This window comes from Schistocerca serialis, chromosome 3 (genome assembly GCF_023864345.2).
Source record: "Schistocerca serialis cubense isolate TAMUIC-IGC-003099 chromosome 3, iqSchSeri2.2, whole genome shotgun sequence".
Taxonomy (NCBI): Eukaryota; Metazoa; Arthropoda; class Insecta; order Orthoptera; family Acrididae; genus Schistocerca; species Schistocerca serialis.
Genome location: NC_064640.1, coordinates 1,009,189,855 through 1,009,210,563, shown reverse-complemented (window position 1 = coordinate 1,009,210,563; position 20,709 = coordinate 1,009,189,855). Strand labels below are relative to the sequence as shown.

The following is a 20,709-nucleotide window of genomic DNA, read 5'->3' as shown; positions in this document are numbered from 1 at the left end:
CAAGGAAATACCGCTTGCAAAGCTACAACAAAATATTATGGCTCCAGTTAATATCATAGACTTTTCCCAAATCAAAGAGTACACCGAAAGGGTGTTGGTAATGTACGAAAGCCTGTTGAATTGTAACTTCGAGCAGGATCAAGTTATTGAGACTGGAATTATACCTCTTGAACCCGCACTGGGAGCGAATGAGAAGTGACTTGGTTTCGAGAATCCACACTAGTCATTGGTTGACCATATACTCCACTGTATTTCCTATGCAGCTTGTGAGGCTGACAGTATGATAACTACTGGGGTTAGTCCAATCCTTCACTGATTTTAAAATTGTGATTAAAACAGATTCTTTCCACAAGTTGGGAAAGTCTCCTGTCATCCAGATTTCATTAAAGAGTTGGGTTCAACTTTTTCAACATGCTGTACATTATCAGGTCATGACTAGGCACAATATGATGAGCAGAATCCAACTCCCAAACAGAGAAAGGTTAGTTGTATTCTTCAACTTTGGTGGAACGAAAATCAAAACCAACCCTTTCCTGCATCGCCCAATAATGACGGGAAGCTGGATTCTGGCTAGAATCAGCTGTAATGGTCTTGTACAGTTCAGCTATAACCTGAGCAATGTCTCTCAGTGATGTTAAGAGGCACCCCTGCTGTCATGCAGATGCTATTGGCAGTTGTGAGTTCCACCTGGAAATTCTCCCAATGGCTTCTCATGCTCTGCTTGTGTGTGTAGACCTACTGATGATATTCAGGAACTCTTGCTTACTCTCTCAAATTATTTACTATTATGATGCTCAACACGGCAATCAGCAATAGTTCGCATAGAGTGACCTAGGTAACTGTTATGACACTTGCAAGGAATATTACAAATCCCCTGGTATCTTTAACAGGATGCAACATTTCTTTAATTTTTTTAGGTGGCCAGATGGCCAGTCCAATTCATCGCCTGGTTAAGACTCTACATATTTTAGTTATTGTTGTACTGTAGAATGGAAGCTGCACTATGTGTGGGTCCTAATGGCTTCATTGAATTGCTTTGTGTGTGTCTCAGTTTCCTCGACAGTGTTGAAGTAATATCACAGACAGAATGCTTGTTCCTTTTGAAATAGTTAACCTTGGATACAAGGTGCTCCTTGTCTAAAATAGTCTTGACTCTAGCTATTTGGGTGCTTAGCATAGCGCTCTTCTGAGATGGATCACGAAAGCTACATCCACGGAGGTATGTCTGTGTGCATTGGTTTTCAATAGACAGAATGGCTGTATTGCCACTCTGCTTTTTGTTCGACCAATACATCTAAGAAAGGCAACTTCCTGTCCTCCTCCATTTCTGCTGTAAATATGTTAAGACATATAATGTTCATATGGTCAATGAACTGCTTCATTGACATATCTGAAGAAACAGGCTGGATGGATGAGAGCACTATTCAATGCTCATTCTTCGAAATCCTCCACGAAAAAAATTATCTATGACAGGCGAAAGGGGTGAACGCATGGTTGTTTCATCAGTCATTTCATAATAATTTCCACAGTCTGCCAAACTGCAGAGAAATCTTCATGATAGTTCCTTTACATGTGTTACTGTAAGACCAATTTCTTGCTATTTAAGGTCATGATACACAATAGATGGACACGTACAGTCACTGTAACACACTGGACTTGCATTTGGGAGGACAACGGTTCAAACCCCGTCCGGCCATCCTGATTTATGTTTTCTGTGATTTCCCTGAATCTCTTCAGGCAAATGCCGGGATGGTTCCTTTGAAAGGACATGGTTGATTTCCTTCCCTAATCCGATAGGACTGATGACCTTGCTGTGTGGTCCCCTCCCCCAAATCAACCACCCAACCAGTCACGGTAACACAGAGGACTTTCAAACTTCTAAGTGAAAGATGAATTGCTTTTCCATCTAATGCATTTGCCTCTTCTTCCAGTGATGATGATCTCATTGACAGAAACTGGTATACAGTAAAGATTTATTTATACAGTTTATGGTTAAACATGCAGTTCTTTAAGTCTAAATATGGGTCTACAGTGGTCTGCTCTACATTGAGGTCACAAAAGTCATAGGATACCTCCCAATATCATGTTGGACATCCTTTTGCCTCGTGCAATGCAACTCGACTTGTCATGGACTCAACACGTCATTGAAAGACCCCCGCAGAACTAATGAGCTATGCTGCCTCTATAGTCATCCATAACTGTGAAAGTGTTGCCAATGCAGGATTTTGTGCATGAACTGACCATTCAATTATGTCCTATACATGTTCATGGGAGTCATGTTGGGCAATCTGGGTGGCCAAATCATTCGTTCAAATTGTCCAGAATGTTCTTCAAACCAGTCATAAACAACAGTGGCCCTGTGAAATGGCGCACTGTCATCCATAAAAAATCCATCATTGTTTAAGAACAAGAAGTCCATGAATGGCTGCAAATGGTCACCAAGTAGCCAAAAATAACCATTTCCATTTAATCAGCTCTTACCAACTGAAATAGGGACTCATCTGACCAGACCACAGTTTCCCACTCGTCAAGGATCCAACTGATCGGTCACAAGCCCCAGAAAGATGCAGCAGGTGATGTCACGCTGTTAGCAAAGGCACTTGCGTCAGCTGTTTGATTGATTTTTGCAGTTATTTGAAGCAGTGTTGCTTATCTGTTGGTATTGAAAATTCTACGCAAATGCTGCTGATCTCGGTCGTTAACTGAAGGCCATCAGCCACTGCATTGTTTGTGGTGAGAGGTAATGCCTGAAATTGGTATTCTTGGCACAGTCTTGACGCTGTGGATCTTGCAATATTGAATTACCTAACAATTTATGAAATGGAATGTTCTGTGTGTCTAGCTACAACTACCATTCTGCTTTCAGAGCGTTTTAATTCCTGTTGTGTGGCCATAATCACATTAGAAACCTTTTCACATGAATTACCTGAGTAGAAATGACAGCTCTGCCAATGTACTACCCTTTTATACCTTGTGTATGGGGTACTACCACCATCTGTATGTGCAAATATCATTATCCTGTGACTTTTGTCACATTAGTGTAGATGCCTATACTTCGGTTAAATACTTTGCCACCTTGTATGAAGGGGAGAGCTGATAACACAGATGGTTGGTTTCAGTGGTATGCCATCTTTCTGTACATTGGCATGCAAAACATAAGGACAAAAGTAGCTTTCACATGACATGTTACTGGGAAGCTTGACGAAACTTGGAAAAAAAAAAAAAAACTGCTACAGTATAATACAGAAGGCAACTGAAAGAAGTACACAGTGAGATGAACAGAAATGACAGTTTTATTCAAAGACAGTTCTTACACTGAAGTCAGCGTGTTTATGATGGTTCCCTGGACATTACAAAAGGCAGAATATGGTTCTTAACAGTGTTCGACTCGTCCACCTGTACATCTGACAATTGTCGGATCGTCGCTGGTGCATATGGGTGTGCTGGAAAACATCTCCCCATTGCATCCAACACATGCTCAAAGGGCTTTAAGTTGAAGGAATGGACAGGCGAGGCCATTCACCGAATATCCTCTCGTTTCAAGAGCTCCTCCAGCTGTGCTGTTCGATGCAGTCTCGCATTATTATCCATAAAAATAAAGTCTGGGTTGAATACAAGCCTGGAAAGATGCAGAAGGGGGAGGAGTAGAGTGACATGTGTTCCTCCATTCATTGACCAGTGAGTGCACCATGTTAAAAGACTTGAACGTCAGTAAGCGAATGCAACATTATTGATCACCATGAAAACAAGTATGTTCGACAATGTTACTGGGTGCATTGTGTGTTCCCACCTCTCGCTATATGAGGGTGCATCCAAAGTCACTAGTCAAGCTACATATGTTCTCATCTGAGAAGGGCATGTGACCCCACCTCTTGTAGGTCCAGTCTGTATGCTCTAGGTATCATTGCAAATGGAGCTGCAGATGTGCGGGTTGTTGTTGTTGTTGTTGTTGTGGTCCTCAGTCCCGAGACTGGTTTGATGCAGCTCTCCATGCTACTCTATCCTGTGCAAGCTTTTTCATCTCCCAGTACCTACTGCAACCTACATCCTTCTGAATCTGCTTAGTGTATTCATCTCGTGGTCTCCCTCTACGATTTTTACCCTCCACGCTGCCCTCCAATACTAAATTGGTGATCCCTTGATGCCTCAGAACATGCCCTACCAACCGATCCCTTCTTCTGGTCAAGTTGTGCCACAAACTTCTCTTCTCCCCAATCCTATTCAATACTTCCTCATTAGTTACATGATCTACCCATCTAATCTTCAGCATTCTTCTGTAGCACCACATTTCGAAAGCTTCTATTCTCTTCTTGTCTAAACTATTTATCGTCCATGTTTCACTTCCATACATGGCTACACTCCATACGAATACTTTCAGAAATGACTTCCTGACACTTAAATCAATACTGGATGTTAACAAATTTCTCTTCTTCAGAAACGCTTTCCTTGCCATTGCCAGTCTACATTTTATATCCTCTCTACTTCGACCATCATCAGTTATTTTGCTCCCCAAATAGCAAAACTCCTTTACTACTTTAAGTGCCTCATTTCCTAATCTAATTCCCTCAGCATCACCCGACTTAATTAGACTACATTCCATTATCCTTGTTTTGCTTTTGTTGATGTTCATCTTATATCCTCCTTTCAAGACACTGTCCATTCCATTCAACTGCTCTTCCAAGTCCTTTGCTGTCTCTGACAGAATTACAATGTCATCGGCGAACCTCAAAGTTTTTATTTCTTCTCCATGAATTTTAATACCTACTCCGAACTTTTCTTTTGTTTCCTTAACTGCTTGCTCAATATACAGATTGAACAACATCGGGGAGAGGCTACAACCCTGTCTTACTCCCTTCCCAACCACTGCTTCCCTTTCATGTCCCTCGACTCTTATAACTGCCATCTGGTTCCTGTACAAATTGTAAATAGCCTTTCGCTCCCTGTATTTTACCCCTGCCACCTTTAGAATTTGAAAGAGAGTATTCCAGTCAACATTGTCAAAAGCTTTCTCTAAGTCTACAAATGCTAGAAACGTAGGTTTGCCTCTCCTTAATCTTTCTTCTAAGATAAGTCGTAAGGTCAGTATTGCCTCACGTGTTCCAGTGTTTCTACGGAATCCAAACTGATCTTCCCCGAGGTTGGCTTCTACTAGTTTTTCCATTCGTCTGTAAAGAATTCGTGTTAGTATTTTGCAGCTGTGACTTATTAAGCTGATAGTTCGGTAATTTTCACATCTGTCAACACCTGCTTTCTTTGGGATTGGAATTATTATATTCTTCTTGAAGTCTGAGGGTATTTCGCCTGTTTCATACATCTTGCTCACCAGATGGTAGAGTTTTGTCAGGACTGGCTCTCCCACGGCCGTCAGTAGTTCCAATGGAATATTGTCTACTCCGGGGGCCTCGTTTCGACTCAGGTCTTTCAGTGCTCTGTCAAACTCTTCACGCAGTATCGTATCTCCCATTTCATCTTCATCTACATCCTCTTCCATTTCCATAATATTGTCCTCAAGTACATCGCCCTTGTATAGACCCTCTATATACTCCTTCCACCTTTCTGCTTTCCCTTCTTTGCTTAGCACTGGGTTTCCATCTGAGCTCTTGATATTCATACAAGTCGTTCTCTTATCTCCAAAGGTCTCTTTAATTTTCCTGTAGGCGGTATCTATCTTACCCCTAGTGAGATAGGCCTCTACATCCTTACATTTGTCCTCTAGCCATCCCTGCTTAGCCATTTTGCACTTCCTGTCGATCTCATTTTTGAGACGTTTGTATTCCTTTTTGCCTGTTTCACTTACTGCATTTTTATATTTTCTCCTTTCATCAATTAAATTCAATATTTCTTCTGTTACCCAAGGATTTCTACTAGCCCTCATCTTTTTACCTACTTGATCCTCTGCTGCCTTCACTACTTCATCCCTCAAAGCTACCCATTCTTCTTCTACTGTATTTATTTCCCCCATTCCTGTCAATTGCTCCCTTATGCTCTCCCTGAATCTCTGTACAACCTCTGGTTCTTTTAGTTTATCCAGGTCCCATCTCCTTAAATTCCCACCTTTTTGCAGTTTCTTCAGTTTTAATCTACAGGTCATAACCAATAGATTGTGGTCAGAGTCCACATCTGCCCCTGGAAATGTCTTACAATTTAAAACCTGGTTCCTAAATCTCTGTCTTACCATTATATAATCTATCTGATACCTTTTAGTATCTCCAGGGTTCTTCCATGTATACAACCTTCTTTCATGATTCTTAAACCAAGTGTTAGTTATGATTATGTTGTGCTCTGTGCAAAATTCTACCAGGCGGCTTCCTCTTTCATTTCTGTCCCCCAATCCATATTCACCTACTATGTTTCCTTCTCTCCCTTTTCCTACACTCGAATTCCAGTCACCCATGACTATTAAATTTTCGTCTCCCTTCACAATCTGAATAATTTCTTTTATTTCATCATACATTTCTTCAATTTCTTCGTCATCTGCAGAGCTAGTTGGCATATAAACTTGTACTACTGTAGTAGGTGTGGGCTTCGTATCTATCTTGGCCACAATAATGCGTTCACTATGCTGTTTGTAGTAGCTTACCCGCATTCCTATTTTCCTATTCATTATTAAACCTACTCCTGCATTCCCCCTATTTGATTTTGTGTTTATAACCCTGTAGTCACCTGACCAGAAGTCTTGTTCCTCCTGCCACCGAACTTCACTAATTCCCACTATATCTAACTTCAACCTATCCATTTCCCTTTTTAAATTTTCTAACCTACCTGCCCGATTAAGGGATCTGACATTCCACGCTCCGATCCGTAGAACACCAGTTTTCTTTCTCCTGATAACGACATCCTCTTGAGTAGTCCCCGCCCGGAGATCCGAATGGGGGACTATTTTACCTCCGGAATATTTTACCCAAGAGGACGCCATCATCATGTAATCATACAGTAAAGCTGCATGCCCTCGGGAAAAATTACGGCTGTAGTTTCCCCTTGCTTTCAGCCGTTCGCAGTACCAGCACAGCAAGGCCATTTTGGTTATTGTTACAAGGCCAGATCAGTCAATCATCCAGACTGTTGCCCTTGCAACTACTGAAAAGGCTGCTGCCCCTCTTCAGGAACCACACGTTTGTCTGGCCTCTCAACAGATACCCCTCCGTTGTGGTTGCACCTACGGTACGGCTATCTGTATCGCTGAGGCACGCAAGCCTCCCCACCAACGGCAAGGTCCATGGTTCATGGGGGGGGATGTGCGGGTATCAACAGAAAACAATGTACTGGTCCTTGGGCAAAAATACTACCCCCATGCAGTTGCCATATCACTGTGAAGTGTGAGATTGCGTGGCTTCTAGTTCTGTTAAATGTGTTGCAATTGCATGCAGAGTTTGGCAGGGGTCCCTTCTTGCCTATTGCACAATGTAGCAGTTATCTTCATCTGCTGACGTAGTTGACCGTTATCAACCACCTACTCTTCTTCAGTCAGCAGTGACTGTGGTTTTGAATGGTTCCCATGCATGTGAAACAATGCTGTGAGCAATACCAAACTTCTGGGCAACTCTCATCACACTTTGCTCTCCTTCCAATTTCCATGATTCTTCCCTATGTGGAGTCATCCAGATGTTGTCTCCAGGTCACCACAGTAAATCATAACTGCTTGCTGACTGACACACACATTGCCTTTTCCCATTCCTTCAACCACCAACCACCTCATCCTGCAGGACTACCCCTATCTGGTACTATAGTCAAGCTGACCTAATGCAGTGTGATATCCCGCTTTCTCTGCATGACTTTGAGACTTCTGCCAACAAGTTCTTGCACTTTAATTAATTTCTATTGCATTATTAATATATTATATTAATTTATCTATCTCATCCTTAAGTTTTGCAGATTAAGTTATTTAAGGCAGACTCTACGACTCGTATTCTTTACAAATTTGTCACAGGAGCCAGAGTTCATCCATCTTCCAGCTAAGTGACATTGTAGGATGCCATTAGAGAATCTGATGGCCTTCATCAATGTTGTCAGGGGATAAGAGGGTGTCACCTCAGCATGCACCGTGATGTAATTCAGCCAATCAGATGTCATTTTATGAATACAGATATGGGAGCCTCACCAGTTTCATAACAGTCAGACTTAGCTCCCTGATGATGATAACGGAGGCAATCATCTAAAGCTCAGAGTTTTATCTGAATTTGATGCAGCAAGATGACATGCAAACTTTTTATCCAAGAGCTCTATTGCAAAAAACCTTATAGCAATTTTGCAGAGGTTGTTTTTGCCCCTAATATTTTTATCACACTTTCCACTATTTTTTGAGAAACATAAGCAATCATAATCACAAAGGAAATTAAAGAATATATGCATGATAAAACAGTTGTCAAAATACAAAGTTTTTTCTGAAAGTGTCTCAGTAAGACGTTCTAGAACAAAAAACAGACATTATTCTTATGATATGCTTCTGTATTATGAAAATATTATCCTTGTAAGTCATAAAAATCTCCCCCTCATCCCCTCCTAAAAAAAAAAAAAAAAAAGAGCAATTGTAAATGTGAATAATAAACTAACTCCATCAATCATTTATCTCTTATCAATTGTTTACATCTAAGCTAAGGGTTCTCCAATCATGGTTGCGCTCTATATATAATACGAAGCATGTGGTATAGAAAAAAAAATTTTAAATCAACAAAGAAACTCATCAGTATTGGAGTCATACCGTGTGTCAGTTTTACACTGTAGTAAATACTGATACAGACATATCTGCACCGCACACCAACATGCAATCAAGTAACCACAAACATGTAAAATCTATAGCAATAAATGTTGATTATCGGCCATTTCTTTCTAAATTTTCTATTTACTATTCCTACTGGAACAAGTAACCCTTGATCTAGAGGCTTAAAAGAGTTGAATACATAACACCAACCTTAACTTTCTCTCTTCTGTGGTCCTTCATAGTGACAGGACTGGATGCTGTGGAGCTGTCAGGTGTCTGTAAAGGTCCTAGCAAATGTAAATTTATATTTGAATAAGTATTAGAATTGATCTTCCAGTTCTGAGCACCCAGGCCAAATTCATCTTTGCTTTCTTGCATACTTTGTGACTTCTTCTCAATGTTTAAAAGCGAATCAAACTTCTCTGACATAATGTTAAATTCTGTGTTATCCATTGTGTCCTGCTTGTCACTGTATAATTTACTGGAGGAAATTATATAATGATCATCTTTTGCATTAAAGCTGTTGGTCACCTCATCTTCTGGGTCAAGTTCATCTTGAAACCTTGTGACAAGAGGATTTGTATTGTCCACATCACTGTAAATCAAGCAAAAAGACACAAGAAAATTAAATTTCATTTGTACATATAAAAATTGTGCACATTTTTAATAACTATAATAATTATTTTTTAAAAATAAAATGGTAGTGGCAGATGCTCCTCAGCTATTGTGCTTTCATCATTCATCAGAGCTCACAGATATTCTCTCTTCTGTCAATCTATAGTGTCCAAGATGAGGCAGCTAAGGTGGCAGCAGAAGATGAAAGAGGCCATAGGCATGGAGCAGGAAAATTAGGATTAGGAAGCGTGGAGGAGGGAGAGAGAGGGAGGGTGAGAGAGGGGAGGGGGGAGAGAGAGGGGAGGGGGGAGAGAGGGGGTGATAGAGGGGATGAGGGAGGGCAGGGGCAGGGGTGGGGGGAGGGAGGGAGCAAGAGGGGAGGGCAGGGGCAGGGGTGGGGGGAGGGAGGGAGCAAGAGGGGAGGGCAGGGGCAGGGGTGGGGGGAGGGAGGGAGTGAGAGGGGAGGGCAGGGGCAGGGGTGGGGGGAGGGAGGGAGTGAGAGGGGAGGGCAGGGGCAGGGGTGGGAGTGGGGGGAGAGAGGGGAGGGGAGAGAGGGGGTGAGGGGGGCAGGGGCAGGGGTAGAGAGAGAAAGGGGAGATGGGGGAGAGAGATGGGGGAGAGAGAGGGGGGAGGAAGAGGGGGGAGGAAGAGGGGGGAGGAAGAGGGGGGAGGAAGAGGGGGGAGGAAGAGGGGGGAGGAAGAGGGGGGAGGAAGAGGGGGGAGGAAGAGGGGGGAGGAAGAGGGGGAGGAAGAGGGGGAGGAAGAGGGGGGAGGAAGAGGCGGGAGGAAGAGGCGGGAGGAAGAGGGGGGAGGAAGAGGGGGGAGGAAGAGGCGGGAGGAAGAGGCGGGAGGAAGAGGCAGGAGGAAGAGGGGGGAGGGAGGGAGAGAGAGAATCTGGGAAGGCGGGGAGCTACTGAGAGAGGAATGAAAGAGGTGGGGAGTGGTAAGAAATGACAGCAGAGGTACAAGACTGCTACATGCTTCTAGCTAAAGATGGCTAATTCAATTGCCCATGAATATACGAGAGTGAGTCAATTATTACCCCCAATTTACCTATATTTTTGTTTATTTTGGTAGTACTGTCATTTTAGGTTGACGACACATGCATTGTTTATTTGTTGTTATATCTTTGCAATTTTCAAGCTGCTAGGTTAGTTTCATTATCACTGACATGCTGTTAATCATGACTGCTTCGCTGTCTATTTGCACCAGAGAAGAGCAATGTTCTGTGATCCATTTTTTGTGGTTGGAAGGTGTATCAGGCATAAATTCATCGAAGACTTTTGGTACAGTACGGGAACAGTGTTTTGCCACAACAGAGTGTCTACGAATGGATTGAAAAATTACAAAATGGTCGCACAGTTGTTATGCACGATGAAGGAGTCGGACGACAGTTTACCGCCACAAATGAAGAAACCACTGAGCATTCATGTGAAGTGATTCTCTTAGATGGACGATTAACTATTGATGAAGTGGCACAACGTCTGCAAATTAGTCACGGTTCTGCAAGTTTGTGCACGATGGGCCCCAAAACAACTCACACAATTGCATAAAAAAATGCGTTTGGACATCTGCAAAAAACATTTGGATCGCTATGGTAATGAAGGGAACAACTTCTTGGACAGGATCATTACTGGTGACGAAACATGGATCCATCATTACGAGCCGGAGAGTAAACGGCAGAGTATGGAATGGAAACATCCAAATACGCCATGCAAGAAAAAGTTCAAGATCCAACCATCCACACGAAAACTGTTGCTTACGGATTTTTGGGATGCACAAGGTCCAGTACTGGAACATTATGGGGAAAGGGGCACAACAATAAACAGTGTACATTACAGTGAGATGCTTACTGCCAGGCAAAAGCTTGCAATTCGAAGCAAACGCCGACGATTATGTCAAAAGGTGTTGCGTTGTTGCATGACAGTGCTCGTCTGCATACTGTTGCCCACACTGCTGAAATACTCCAGAAACTCAAATCTGAAGTACTGGATCATCCTCCATATAGTCCCGATCTTGCCCCTTCTGACTATCACTTGTTTGGTCTACTCAAACAGGCATTAAGGGGGCGTCAATTTGCCTCAGACAAAGCAGTGAAAGAAGTGGTGCATTCATCTACATCTACATCTACATCCATACCCTGCAAGCCACCTGATGGTGTGTGGCGGAGGGTACCTTGAGTGCCTCTATCGGTTCTCCCTTCTATTCCAGTCTCGTATTGTTCGTGGAAAGAAGGATTGTCGGTATGCCTCTGTGTGGGCTCTAATCTCTCTGATTTTATCCTCATGGTCTCTTCGCGAGATATACGTAGGAGGGAGCAATATACTGCTTGATTCTTCGGTGAAGATATGTTCTCGAAACTTTAACAAAAGCCCGTACCGAGCTACTGAGCGTCTCTCCTGCAGAGTCTTCCACTGGAGTTTATCTATCATCTCCGTAATGCTTTTGCGATTACTAAATGATCCTGTAACGAAGCGCGCTGCTCTCTGTTGGATCTTCTCTATCTCTTCTATCAACCCTATCTGGTAAGGATCCCACACTGCTGAGCAGTATTCAAGCAGTGGGCGAACAAGCCTCACAGCTCAGCCAAGAACCTTCTTTTATGAGGGAATCAGGAAGCTTGTACACCGATGGATCAAGTGTGTTGAAACACAAGAAGACTATGTCGAAAAATGATGTTCTTGTAAGTTTCCTATTTGATTAGAATAAAATTTTATAACTACTTTGCGGATCAGAATCGACTTACCCTTGTAAATTTTTCTGTGCATTAGCCTTCCATATCCTGAGATAAAAAATAACATCCCAGTCTTTGTTCATAAAGTGTCAGGACTATAAAATCAGAATCAATGATGAGATCTTTACAATCTGGGTTAATGGTCCAAAAACACTTTCTTGTTCTTCCAGAAACTTATCACCTATTCTAAAATTTCCCAAGTCTCTTCCAGTAAGTGAACTATCTTCTATACTAACTCACCACAAACAAATCTAACACTCCCACCCATTTGCTAAGAAATCAAAAGCAAATGCAACAACTAAACAAAATACTCTGCTCAGGGTTCAACTACTTTTTGTCTGCCCTAACATGACGAATGTTGTTGTTGTATTTAGTCCGAAAACTGGTTTGATGCAGCTCTCCATGCTACTCTATTCAGTGCAAGCCTCTTCACCTCCAAGTAATGGCTGCAGCCTATGCCTTACTAAATCTGCTTATTGTATTCATCTCATTGTCTCCCTCTATGATTTTTATTCCCCACACTTCCCTCCAGTACTAAATTGGTGATCCCTTGATGTCTCAGAATTTGTACTATCAGTTGATCCCTTCTTTTAGACAAGTTGTGTCACAAATTTCCTGTCAACCCAAACTATTCAGTACTTCCTCATAAGTTACACGATCAACCCATCTAATCTTCAGCATTCTTCTGTAGCACCACATTTCAAAAGCTTTTATTCTCTTTTTATTAAACTGATCATCATCCATGGTTCATTTTCGTACATGGCTACACCCTTCCCAATACTTGAATCTATATTCGATGTTAAAAGATTTCTCTTATTTCTCTTCTTCAGAAATGCTTTTCTTGCCATTGCCGGTCTACATTTTATATCCTCTCTACTTCGGCCATCCACAGTTATTTTGCTGCCCAAATAGCAAAATCCATCTACTACTTTAAGTGTCTCATTTCCAAATCTGATTCCCTTAGCATCATCTGATTTAATTTGACTAAACTCCATTACCCTTGCTTTGCAGTTGTTGATGTTCATCCTATATCCTCCTTTCAAAATGATGTACATTCCTTTCAACTACTCTTCCAAGTCCTTTGCTATCTCTGACAATTACAATGTCATTGGCAAACCCCAAAATTTATATTTCTTCTCCCTGAACTTTAATTCCTACTCCAAATTTTTCTTTGGTTTCCTTTACTGCTTTTTCAATGTACAGATTGAATAACACTGGGGATAGGCTACAACCCTGTCTCACTTCCCTCTCAACTACTGCTTCACTTTCATGCCCCTTGACTCTTATTACTGCCATCTGGTTTCTGTACAGGTTGTAAACAGCCTTTTGCTCCTTGTATTTTACCCCTGCTACTCTCAGAATTTCAAAGAGAGTATTCCGGTCAACACAGTCAAAAGCTTTCTCTAAGTCTACAAATGCTATAAATGTAACCTATCTTCTAAGATAAGTCATAGCAACAGTATTGGCTCACATGATCCAACATTTCTCTGGAATCCAAACTGATGTTTTCTGTAGTCTGCTTTTACAAGTTTCTCCATTCTTCTGTAAAGAATTTGTGTTAATATCCTGCAACCATGAGTTATTAAACTGATAGTTTGGTAATTTTCACACCTCTCAGCAACTATTTTCTTTGGAATCACAATTACCACATTCTTCAAGTTTTTTTTATTTTATTTTTCTTACACATCAAGTTCCGTAGGACCAAATTGAGGAGCAAATCTCCAAGGTCATGGAATGTGTCAGTACATGAAATTACAACATAAAAGTAGTAACAGATAGAAATAAAATGTTTATGAATCCAAAAACAGTCAATCCATATATTTAAGTAAATGCAATCAGCAATACAACAAAAATCAGCTTAATTTTCCAAGGAACTCCTCGACAGAATAGAAGGAGTGACCCATTAGGAAACTCTTCAGTTTCAATTTGAAAGTGCGTGGATTACTGCTAAGGTTTTTGAATTCGAGTGGTAGCTTATTGAAAATGGATGCAGCAATATACTGCACACCTTTAGGAAGTCTGATCCAAATACAGGTTTGATTTCTGCTGAGTATTAACCAAGTGAAAGCTGCTTATTCTTTGGACTAAGCTAATATTGTTAACAAGAGATGACAGTAAGGAATATATATACTGAGAGGCTAATGTCAAAATACCCAGACTCGTAAACTGGGGCTGACAAGAGGTTTGTGGACTTACAGCACTTATTGCCCAGACCGCCCGATTCCGAGCCAAAACATCCTTATAGTATGGGAAAAATTATCCCAAAATATAATAACATATGACATAAGTGAATGAAAATAAGCAAAGTATACTAATTTTCATGTCGAACAATCACTCACTTCAGATACTGTTCAAATAGTAAAAATGGCAGTATTAAGTCTTTGAACAAGATCCTGAATGCGGGCTTTCCACGACAGCTTACTATCTATCTGAACACCTAGAAATTTGAACTGTCCAGTTTCACTAATCATATGCCCATTCTGTGAAATCAAAACGCCAGGTTTTGTTGAGTACTGTGTTGGAAATTGTAAAAACTTAGTCTTACTGTGATTCAGCATTAGTTTATTTTCTACAAGTCATGAACTTAGGTCATGTACTGCACTATTTGAAAACAAGCCAATGTTGCACACAACATCATTTACTACCAAGCTAGTGTCATCAGCAAACAGAAATATTTAGGAGTTACACGTAATACTAGAGGGCATATCATTTATATAAATAAGGAACAGGAGTGGCCCCAACACTGATCACTGGGGGATCTTCATTTGTAGGCCTACTGGCATTTCTTCCTTCCTGACACTTCTCCAATAGTGTGTCATCTTCGAGCTAGCCACAGCACCGGATATGCAGCACTTGAATACTTTCGTAACTGATTCACCTGACATTCTACCCCAAATAGTAATGAGCTACTGGCCCAGCATGGATTTTCAGGGCTTTTTAAACGTTCCTCCTGAAGGTTTTTTTTTTTTAGGGCGCACAACTTCAATGGTCATTAGCGCCCTTACTACGTTAAGAATGCATCGCGAGGCACAAGTTTAAAACAACAACTAAACGGGAAAACAAGATAAAAGACAGACTGATAGGCAGAGGATTAAAAAACAGTATAATCAAATGTCCTTAGAGAGGTGTGTCAAATTGATAAAACGAGGGACACGAGCAGCTGCTCGTGGGTCATCGGCTAAAATAGCTTCTAAAGTACATGGCAGGTTAAGATCGAGACGCAGTGTGTTGAAATCTGTACAGGAAGTTAAAATGTGGCGGACCGTCAGCAATTGACCACATGGGCAGAACGGCGCCGGCGCAGCCGTCAGCAGATGGCGATGGCTGAACCGGCAGTGTCCGATGCGTAACCGGGCCAAAACGACCTCCTCCCGCCGAGAAGGGCGGGAGGAGGACGTCCAAGCCGTGGGAAGAGGTTTCAAGGCCCGAAGCTTGTTGTCTGTAAGTGCAGCCCAATCAGCATGCCACAACGATAAAATGTGCCGACAAATTACCCTGCTACAATCTGAGGAAGGGACACAACAAGCAGCTGTCCGAGTTTGGAGGACCGCAGCCTTGGCCGCGGCATCTGCAGCTTCGTTCCCAGGGATACCGACATGGCCAGGGACCCACATAAAGCTAACCAGAGAACCGACGTCCACCAGCTGCTGAAGAGAGCGTTGGATCCGGTGCACGAAAGGGTGAACCGGATACGGATCACTGAGGCTCTGGATGGCGCTCAGGGAATCGGAGCAGATGACATAAGCAGAATGTCGGTGGCGGCAGATGTAAAGAACAGCCTGGTAGAGGGCAAAGAGCTCAGCTGTGAAGACCGAACAATGGCCATGGAGCCGGTATTTGAAACTTTGTGCCCCGACAATAAAGGAACACTTGACCCCGTCATTGGTCTTTGAGCCATCTGTATAAATGAAGGTCCTATTGATGAACTTTGAACGAAGTTCAACAAAACGGGAGTGGTAGACTGAACTGGGGGTAACCTCTTTTGGGAGCGAGCTGAGGTCAAGGTGAACGTGGACCTGAGCCTGGAGCCAAGGCGGCGTGTGGCTCTCGCCCACTCGAAAGGTTGCAGGGAGTGAAAAATTAAGGTGGTGAAGGAGGCGACGAAAGCGAACTCCAGGGGGTAGCAGGGCAGAGACATACAACCCGTATTGACGGTCAAGAGAGTCGTCAAAAAAGGAGCGATAAGACGGGTGGTCGGGCATTGACAGTAGCCGGCAGGCATACCGACAAAGCAGTATATCGCGCCGGTAGGTGAGTGGCAGTTCGCCAGCGTCAGCGTGAAGACTCTCTACGGGACTAGTATAAAATGCTCCAATCGCAAGTCGTAAACCCCGATGTTGTATGGAGTTGAGGCGGCGTAAGATGGATGGCCGTGCAGAGGAGTATACGAAGCTCCCATAATCCAGCTTGGAGCGGACGATCGACCGATATAGACGAAGCAGGACGGTTCGATCTGCTCCCCACGACATACCACTGAGAACACGGAGGACATTTAAAGAACGGGTACAACGGGCAGCCAAATATGACACATGTGGAGACCAGCTAAGTTTCCTGTCAAATGTAAGGCCTAAAAATTTTGTTGTCTCCACGATTGGGAGAGCAACGGGACCGAGTCGTAAGGACGGTGGGAGAAACTCTTTGTAGCGCCAGAAGTTAATACAGACCGTCTTCTTGGCAGAAAAACGGAAGCCATTGGCGACACTCCAGGAGTAAAGACAGTCAAGAGAACGCTGAAGACAGTGCTCCAGGACACGTGTACACTGCGCGCTGCAATAGATGGTAAAATCGTCCACGAAAAGGGAGCCTGATACATCAGCTGGGAGGCAATCCATTATTGGATTGATCGCGATGGCGAAGAGAGCGACGCTCAAAACTGAGCCCTGTGGCACCCCATTCTCCTGGCGAAAGGTGTCCGACAGGACAGAACCCACACGTACCCTGAACTGTCGATCCATTAAAAAAGAACGAATAAAAAGAGGGAGGCGACCGCGAAGGCCCCATGTATGCATGGTGCGGAGAATGCCCGCCCTCCAACAGGTATCATAAGCCTTCTCCAAATCAAAGAACACAGCCGCGGTCGGGCGCTTCCGCAAGAAGTTATTCATAATGAAGGTCAACAAGGTAACCAGATGGTCAACAGCAGAGCGGCGCCTACGAAATCCACATTGTACATTGGTAAGTAGGCGTCGAGACTCGAGCAGCCAAACCAATCGAGAGTTAACCATTCGCTCCATCACTTTACAGACACAGCTGGTAAACGAGATGGGTCGATAACTGGAAGGCAAGTGCTTGTCCTTCTCCGGCTTAGGAATCGGGACAACAATAGACTCGCGCCAGCATGCGGGGACATGTCCCTCAATCCAGATGCGATTATAAGTACGAAGAAGAAAACCTTTACCCGCAGGAGAAAGGTTCTTCAGCATCTGAATATGAATAGAATCAGGCCCTGGAGCGGAGGACCGTGATCGGCCAAGTGCGTTTTCGAGTTCCCGCATGGTGAATGGGGCATTATAACTTTCACGATTCGAGGAGCGGAAGTTAGGTGGCCTAGCCTCCTCTGCCTGTTTGCGCGGGAGGAAGGCAGGGTGGTAATGAGCGGAGCTCGAAACCTCGGCGAAAAAGCGGCCGAAGGCATTGGAGACATCCTCAGGGGCCACAAGGACGTCATTCGCGACCGTCAAGCCAGAAACAGGTGAGTGGACCTTAGTGCCAGATAGCCGGCGCAGGCCACCCCAGACAACAGAAGGAGGAGTAAAACTGTTGAAGGTGCTTGTGAAAGCAGCCCAGCTGGCTTTCTTGCTTTCTTTAATAATACGACAACACTGAGCACGTAATCTTTTATAATTGATACAATTCGCCACTGTAGGGTGGCGTTTAAAGGTGCGTAAAGCACGTCGACGAGCACGTAAAGCGTCTCTACATGCTGCAGTCCACCAGGGGACCGGTACGCGACTTGGAGAAGAAGTTGGGTGAGGGATGGAATACTCAGCAGCAGCGAGAATGACTTCCGTGAGGTGTGCGACCTGACGATCGCAGCTTGTGAAGGTTTGATCCTGAAAGGTCGCCCTGGAAGAGAAGAGCCCCCAGTCTGCCTTGGAGATCGTCCAACTAGAGGAGCATGGAGAGGGGGTATGCTGCAGGAGATGGATAACACACGGGAAGTGGTCGCTCGAATATGTATCAGAAAGTACATACCACTCAAACCGGCGTGCAAGTTGGGGAGTACATATAGAGAGGTCTAAATGGGAATAGGTGTGAGATGTGTCCGAAAGAAAAGTAGGGGCGCCAGTATTGAGGGAGACAAGGTTAAGCTGGTTGAAAAGGTCTGCTAACAGGGAGCCCCTCGGGCAGGATGCTGGAGAGCCCCAAAGGGGATGGTGGGCATTGAAGTCTCCAGTTAACAAAAATGGTGCAGGTAGCTGAGCAATAAGTTGCATCATGTCTGCCCTGGTAACGGCAGATGACGATGGAGGGTAAACGGTACAAATGGAAAATGTAAAAGTGGGGAGAGTAATGCGGATGGCAACTGCCTGCAGGCCGGTGTGCAACGTGATGGGATCATAGTAAATATCATCCCGGACCAGCAACATAACCCCTCCATGAGCCGGGATTCCTACCACAGGGGGTAGGTCAAAACGCACAGAGGTGTAGTGTGCCAAGGCAATTTGATCGCATGGGCGTAGCTTCGTTTCCTGGAGGGTTACGACGAGCGGACGGTGCAAGCGGAGCAGCAACTTCAAGTCCTCTCGATTGGAGCGAATGCTGCGAATATTCCAGTGAATAAGTGCCATCGTAAGAAAGGGAATATAAAAGAAGGGGTCACCTCGAAGGCCGTGGAGGGCCTGGCTTCGAGCGAGCACTGCCGCCGCTATCAGTAGGCGGACAGTCTTGGTCCATTGGGTCTATAGGTTCATCGGCCATCTTGGGAAGATGGCCGGGAGGGGGAGCTTCCTCCGCTGGTGAACGGCCAGATGTTCGGCTACCAGCGGTGCGGCCAGGCGAAACGGATGACGGCCTGGGGCGGCAACCGCTGGGTGGCGCAGGAGAAGAAATGCGCCGTGGCGGAGAAGGAGAACTGTGCTTCCTAGGAGCCTTCTTGGAAGTACGTTTGGTGGAAGTACCGGTCGAAGGCTGGGAGGTCGAGGTACGTAGGAAGTCTGCACGGGACGGTTCCTTCTTAAAGGCCCGTGCATCTGACTTCTGGGTCTTCGTCTTGGCAGAAGCTGATGAAGGTGCTTGTGTCTGAGGGGTGACGGGAGGAAGAGGAGACGTCGACCGGGCGATCTTAGCACTGGCCGAACGGACGACCGTGGTGCTGAAGGTCAGATCGCATGTCTGGGTTGCCACCTCCCTGGTAGTCTGAGGAGAGTCGAGGACAGTACTGTATTTCCCCGCTGGGAGCAGCGTGGGCTTCCTACTAGCAAATAGCTTGCGAGCAGCCGAGGTGGACACTTTCTCTTTGACCCGAATTTCTTGGATACAGCGTTCTTCCTTATAGACGGGACAGTCGCGGGAGGATGCTGCATGGTCACCCTGACAGTTCACACAACGAGGAGACGGAGGTGGACAGTCACCCTCATGGGCATCCCTGCCACAAGTGACACATTTAGCCGCATTGGAACAAGACTGTCGAGTGTGATTGAAACGCTGACACTGGTAACAGCGCGTAGGTGTCGGGACATAGGGGTGAACAGAAATAACCTCATAGCCCGCCTTGATGCGTGATGGCAGCTTAACACTATCGAAGGTCAAGAAAAGTGTCCGGGTCGGCACAAGGTCACTGTTGACCTTTTTCATGACCCTATGGACAGCCGTCACGCCCTGCTCAGCGAGGAAAGATTGAATCTCCTCGTCAGTCAGTCCGTCAAGGGAGCTAGTATAGACCACACCACAAGACGAATTCAAAGTGCGGTGAGCCTCCACCCGCACAGGGAACGTGTACAGCAGTGTGGCCCGAAGCAATTTTTGTGCCTGAAAGGCGCTCTCAGTTTCTAGTAATAAGGTACCGTTACACAACCTGGTACAAGATTTGACAGATCCGGCTATGGCATCTACACCCTTCTGGATAACGAAAGGGTTGACAGAGGAAAAATCCTTTCCGTCCTCAGATCGAGAAACGACGAGGAACTGTGGGGCAGGCGGTAGTACTTTTGTCACTGATGGCTGGTCACGTTTCCGTTTTTGGGCAGAAGTCGAGACAGATGGAGTGAAATCCATTGCGGAGGAATCCCCCATGATTGCCAGCGTCTCCGATGGCGCGCTCCTTCCTTGTGGGGACCCTCTCAGAGGGCACTCCCGCCTTAGGTGAATGTTTACACCTCAGGTCACACCTCCCGAGAACCAGACGGAGGGACCAATCGGCATGGTCAGAAGGTATCAGCTCAGGCAATCACCCCTCCCCGGGCCTGGCCTTTACCAGGGGGTACGCGCATGCCTTACATGTCTACCCAGGGCGGGGAATTACGCATTACCCCGTCACCGGCTACGCGTGCGAACGCGTGGGTCGGCCTTCAGGCACGCACAGGGAGGAAGGAAGAAGAGGAAAAGGAGGAGAGAGAGGGAGAGAGAGGACAGACTGTCTCAAACGCCGAGGCGGAGACCAGAGAAGGCAAGGAGAAGAAGGTAATGAGAAGGCAAGGAGAAGAAGGTAATGAGAAGGCAA

The 20,709-nt window shown here is 44.7% G+C and overlaps 1 protein-coding gene across 2 annotated transcripts in view; it reads right to left on the bottom strand.

The window, feature by feature from the left end:
* LOC126471464 (rab-like protein 6) overlaps positions 1–20,709 on the bottom strand; it is a 195,165-nt gene that overhangs the window by 41,017 nt on the left and 133,439 nt on the right. For both annotated transcript variants that reach the window (XM_050099656.1, XM_050099657.1), the window contains exon 9: positions 8,909–9,293. In XM_050099656.1, the coding sequence (XP_049955613.1) occupies positions 8,909–9,293 (385 nt within the window). The remainder of the gene's footprint in view (positions 1–8,908; positions 9,294–20,709) is intronic.